This window comes from Doryrhamphus excisus, chromosome 23 (genome assembly GCF_030265055.1).
Source record: "Doryrhamphus excisus isolate RoL2022-K1 chromosome 23, RoL_Dexc_1.0, whole genome shotgun sequence".
NCBI classification, from domain to species: Eukaryota; Metazoa; Chordata; class Actinopteri; order Syngnathiformes; family Syngnathidae; genus Doryrhamphus; species Doryrhamphus excisus.
The window spans coordinates 9,503,141-9,509,267 of NC_080488.1; the positions used below are offsets into that span (position 1 = coordinate 9,503,141).

General features: G+C 41.5%; 1 protein-coding gene across 2 annotated transcripts in view; it reads left to right on the top strand.

Moving 5' to 3' along the window:
* Nucleotides 1-3,578, top strand: part of anxa6 (annexin A6) — a 58,115-nt gene extending 54,537 nt beyond the window's left edge. The window contains exons 31-32 of one of the 2 annotated variants that reach the window (XM_058062831.1): nt 422-544; nt 2,851-3,578. In XM_058062831.1, coding sequence (XP_057918814.1) covers nt 422-544; nt 2,851-2,910 — 183 coding nt within the window. In that variant the 3' untranslated portion in view covers nt 2,911-3,578. Of the gene's footprint in view, nt 1-421; nt 560-2,850 lie in introns of both variants that reach the window. The other variant, XM_058062830.1, reaches the window with a different exon arrangement.
* Nucleotides 3,579-6,127: the final 2,549 nt, after the last annotated feature.

A 6,127-nucleotide genomic window follows, 5' to 3' on the forward strand; every position in this document is an offset into this window, starting at 1 on the left:
CATTTCAAAAGCGTTGGGACTCCAGCAAGCCACAGTGAGAGCCTTCCCAGAAGTGTCCGGCCAATCAAAATAACACCATGAGCTTAGCGACAACTCATCCAAGAGGTCACAAAAGACCCCACAGCAATATCCGAGGGTGGAATTGAACTCGGGTCTCCAAGCTGTGAGGCCGCGTGCAAACCACTGTGGCCGGCCAATCAAAATGACACAATGAGCTTAGCGACAACACATCCAAGAGGTCACAAAAGACCCCACAGCAATATTCAAAGAACTGGGTTTTCCTGATCTCCTGACTGTGTTTCCAACATGCTAACCACTCATCCACCGTGCAGCCGCTGTCATTGACTGATATTTAGAAAAGAAATCATATTATCATAATATTAGTCATGACTAACTACTAATCCCACTAACTCCTTTGCAGGGTCTCGGCACAGACGACAGAGCGTTGATCCGCATCATGGTGTCCCGTAGCGAAATCGACCTTTTCAACGTTCGTAAAGAGTTTAAAGAAACGCAGGACGCCTCCCTCCATGAATTCATCCAGGTAGAGACAATGATCGTAAGTCAGCATCTTTGTCCACGACTAACGCTCCGGGCTGCTGAGTTCAATTCTCATCTGTGTGTTGTGTGTCTCATGTTGTTGTGTGTCTCATGTTGTTGTGTGTTTTATGTGTTGTGTTGCATCGTTCTGAGTGTGTCGTCGTCTTGTGCTGACACGATGGAGCGTAATCATCTGTGGCTTCTTCACAGATGTTTAGGAATTTCCCTCGTGTGCTCTACTTCCTCTCTATCTGCTGCATGATTGGCTGACGGCTCGAGAGACAGGAAGTACCTGGGAACATTTCTATAATAACTTCCACATGAAATGACATAAGCAAGACATTTTGTTATTTATTGTGCTGCCAACAAGTCTTATCGCTTCATTGGGGGGGGGGTTAAGTTGTCATGAGTGACTATAATGTTGACTTTGTTCGATATTTCCCGTCTCTTATTGATTTATATGTAATTTTAAGAAATACCTACCAGCTAATGAGTCATTTCTAAGAAGGTTAGTTAAGAAAAGCTGCCTTTTTACCAGATTGTTGCGAAGAGTACTTCCCCTGACAATTTTTCATTGTTGGTTTAAATCCAGTATGAGAGTCCAAACACTTCTTATACAGTAAATTACAGTGGAACCTGATTGGATTTTCCTCAAAAAATATTGTAAATACACAAGGGTTCGATTCCACCCTCGGCCATCTCTGTGTGGAGTTTGCATGTTCTCTTTCCGTGCATGCGTGGGTTTTCTCCGGGTACTCCGGTTTCCTCCCACATTCCAAAAACATGCTAGGTTAATTAGCGACTCCAAATTGTCCATAGGTATGAATGTGAGTGTGAATGGTTGTTTGTCTATATGTGCCCTGTGATTGGCTGGCCACCAGTCCAGGGTGGACCCCGCCTCTCGCCGGAAGACAGCTGGGATAGGCTCCAGCACCCCCGCGACCCTTGTGAGGAAAAGCGGTAGAAAATGAATGAATGAAACAAACAAAGCATCCACGTATTGGTGAATCACTCTCTTATAATGTTGGGACACTATAGACAGATTCTGGCCTGGGGGAACCTTTTCATGATGTTTATTATGTGTGTGTAGTTGGTTTATTTATTAATACAACACACACAGGATGATAAACATGTGTGTATCTATCTATTCCGGCGTGAGCTAATGAGGCATTCAAGCGCAGTGCGCATTTCTGAGTGTTCGGGGAATGTGCTTTTTAAAAGTTTCTAACTGTGTTGAATTCAGGGCAGATACGATGGTAGGATTGTTATTTAAAGGTTCCTAGTTAATGCAGGTTGCGGGGGAACGGTTTAAGTCAGGGGTGGGCAAACTTTTTGACTCGCGGGCCGCATTGATATGACAAAATTTACGGGGGGGGGGCAGACTATATATTTTACACGTAACAGTCCACCTGGTATTATTGTATCTGTAAAATTGTCATGCAATCTGCTATTATTATTTATTATTTTATATTTATATTTAAATATTTTAAAAATAATAAAATATTATAATAATTACAATAAAAATAAAATAATAATTATTATATTATTATTATGTAAAATATAACAATAATATTATATATAATTAATACAATAATTAGCATTAATATAATAATTATAATAATCATAATAGTTCTAATAATAATTATAATAATCTAATAATAATAATAATTATTATTATTATTAGATAATAATAATTATTATTATTATTATGTGCTTGTGTCCCTTTTTTCAGGAGCACTTTGTAAACAACAGACCATGTCAAAAACCGAAATTGATAAAACCATCAAAAGGTTGGCTCAGGCCATGATGCCAGGTTGTATGTTGAGTTTAAATGAAATACTTTGGAAAGATTGGGCGGGCCGTATTCAAACACTTGGCGGGCCGGATGTGGCCCCCGGGCCGGAGTTTGCCCACCCCTGGTTTAAGTGAAACACATCACATTTCTTGGTTCGATTTTTGTTAGTTTCGGTTTTTGTTTATCTTTTGGAACAAATCGATAATGAAAATGGAGGTTCAGTTCGGTCGTCATGGTGACTTTTCATGGGAAAGAGGTAAAAGCTCGTGTAGCGAGTATTCCCAGTAAATCTATTTCATCAAGATCATATTTAATAATATTTGTATGTTTCTTTCACTTTTTAATATTCAGTTTGCTGCCTTATGCATGTTCCCTTTCTGATTCCAGCATGTAGTAACAGTTTGTATTTGTATCGTTTGTATCAGACTATTGATGGATGATAAGCAAACCCAACAGGAAGAGTCTCATTCACACATTTTCATATTTTGCTTTGTGTACTTTCCCTCTTTGATCAGGGTGACACTTCAGGAGATTACCGTAAAACCCTTCTGGTGCTCTGTGGAGGGGAGGATTAACGTTGGCACATCTTCACATCTCCGCAGTGGTGAGACCCGCCATCGACAGGCGCCGTCACTGCGTCAAACTGTCACGGGTCAATATTTTATTGGCAGCACCCTGAAGTGCCAAAGTTACGTTCCACGTCTTTCATGCCACTTTTATCAGGACATTTCTTTCTTTTTTTTTTTTTTTTCTTGACAGACTATCACATATACTGTCTATGCAGCCATCACTGTGATGATACATAACTCAATAAAATCAGGATAAACGACATATGTACAAGTAAAGCTCACTTCCTCCAGCATGTTTTCTACTATTTGTCACAGTGTGTGGGAAAACGTGAAGCCCTCGGATTTGCATGTTAGCTGCTAGCTCAATGATTTATTGTGTTGGACTGAGCAGAACGGGATCTATTTGACATCAGGAAATTCCCTGTAAGTCAATGCTTCTTTATTATGTGTTTGGCAAAAGGGCCGTACATTCGTGATTCAACATTCATTCATGCAAGAATAGAACATTTTTTTCTGTATAAAACACATTTCATTCACTCTATATTGGTAATCATTTTAAAAATATGTGATAATACAGGTCAAGTGTCCAGCATACATGTGGAAATGTGGGAACTGATAAAAGAAGGTGAGGATCTAATAATTACAACAGTGACAGAACTTCATAATCAAGCTTGCAAGAGGGAGAGCGAGACATTTTTATGGGTTTCTCAATCACTTGCTATTTGCTAGTGGTCCAATCGTGTTATCCTATAGTCCGATTCAATCGTGTTTGTATCAAAATCCAGGCACTCCCAACTTTCTATGGCTCCATTTTGGAATATTTAGGTGAGAAACACTTATTAAAGAATTAACTCATGGCAAAACCAGAATGTGGTTCTGGCTGCCGCATTATGTCATTTCTAGAGTCATGTCTTCCATGAAAGTGAAAGTAACCTTAAAATTAATTCATTCATTTTCTACTGCTTATCCTCATGAGGGTCGCGGGGGTGCTGGAGCCTATCCCAGCTGTCGTCGGGCGAGAGGCGAGATACACCCAGGACCCAGGACACATATAGACAAACAACCATTCACACTCACATTCATACCTATGGACAATTTGGAGTCGCTAATTAACCTAGCATGTTTTTTGGAATGTGGGAGGAAACCAGAGTACCCGGAGAAAACCCACACATGCACGGGGAGAACATGCAAACTCCACACAAAGATGGCCGAGGGTGGGGAAAGACAAAATAAGTAGCCAGAAAGTTACCACTTCCACACAATATAAGAGGAGAACTCATTCATTCATTCATTTTCTGCCGCTTATCCTCACGAGGGTCACGGGGGGTGCTGGAGCCTATCGTAGCTGTCTTCTACACCCTGGACTGGTGGCCAGCCAATCACAGGGCACATATAGACAAACAACCATTCACACTCACATTCATACCTATGGATAATTTGGAGTCGCTAATTAACCTAGCATGTTTTTTGGAATGTGGGAGGAAACCGGAGTACCCGGAAAAAACCCACGCATGCATGGGGAGAACATGCAAACTCCACACAGAGATGGCCGAGGATGGAATTGAACCCGGGTCTCCTAGCTGTGGGTCTGTGTGCTAACCACTTGAACACCGTGCAGACCTAACCTTAAAAACACATTATTACAACGGCATAATTAGCAGGCAGCTTGATTAAAACGAGCTTATAGTAAGTTTTACATTAGCCTGCCTGACAATATTGCAATAAATGCATGTCGGTCGTTTTCCTGTTGTTTCCCTTTGACACTCTTCAGCAACACATTTTCTCTTGCCGTATCAGTTCACTGCATTCATACGTGTGAGCACAGCTGTTGTCGCCCCTCTTCGTGTTGAAAAGAGGAAAGAAGACAAAAAAAAAAAAAACGACACATGCGGCGAGGAAATCCCCTGCAGAAAGCCAACATCCAAGGCAACAAAAAGAGAATGCTGCAGCCAATCACACGATGGTTTCATGGCACGCCAAAACCGATTTTGCCACATTCAATAATCATTATGAGAAGATCATCAGATATCTTCATTATTATGATCACCCCCACCCCCACCGCCCGCGGCCCCACAAACCCTGCATAATTTCTTGAATTTCCCTTTTAGATACACAAGGGGACTTCTCATTGCAGTGACGATAACAGCAGCTTGCACGATATCATTTAAAGTGCTCACGACACCAAAAATACAAGTTTTCACTTAATAAACCATGAAATGATGGTGTGATCATCAAACATCACAACGTCCACTGATATTGTGTTGAATATTATGTTATTAATACATTGTGTATTGTTAATACAATCACATATACATTTGTTTTTAAACAGTGGGTTCTCACCAGGGTTGGCTGCAGAACCCACTAGCTCCCCTCAATCACAAGCGGCGACCCAAATTGCAGAAATTTTTCATCTTAAACTTCTCAAAGCTAGCCAATAGCACTGACAAGAACGCGAGGTGCATTCACATGGCTGTCGAGGTGCTGCAATGATGTCAGCCTCCCTCTGGTGGACAGATACTGTCCACCATATACTGTTACCTGGTCAAAATAAATGATAATACTGTTGCCTCTGTCCACCAGAGGGAGGCTGACATCATTGCAGCACCTCGACAGCCATCCATTCATTCATTTTCTATGTCGCTTGTCCTCCAAAGGGTCGTGGAGTATTTTGTAGTTGGTCATGGGTCTTTACCTGGTCAAAATAAATTATAATACTGTTGCCTCTGTCCACCAGACGGGGGAGGCTGACATCATTGCAGCACCTCGACAGCCATCCATTCATTCATTTTCTATGCCGCTTGTCCTCCAAAGGGTCGTGGAGTATTTTGTAGTTGGTCATGGGTCTTTACCTGGTCAAAATAAATGATAATACTGTTGCCTCTGTCCACCAGAGGGAGGCTGACATCATTGCAGCACCTCGACAGCCATCCATTCATTCATTTTCTATGCCGCTTGTCCTCCAAAGGGTCGTGGAGTATTTTGTAGTTGGTCATGGGTCTTTACCTGGTCAAAATAAATGATAATACTGTTGCCTCTGTCCACCAGAGGGAGGCTGACATCATTGCAGCACCTCGACAGCCATCCATTCATTCATTTTCTATGCCGCTTGTCCTCCAAAGGGTTTTGGAGCATTTTGTAGTTGGTCATGGGTCTTTACCTGGTCAAAATAAATCATAATACTGTAATGACCCGATGCCCGTGAATGCACCTCACGTTCTTGTCA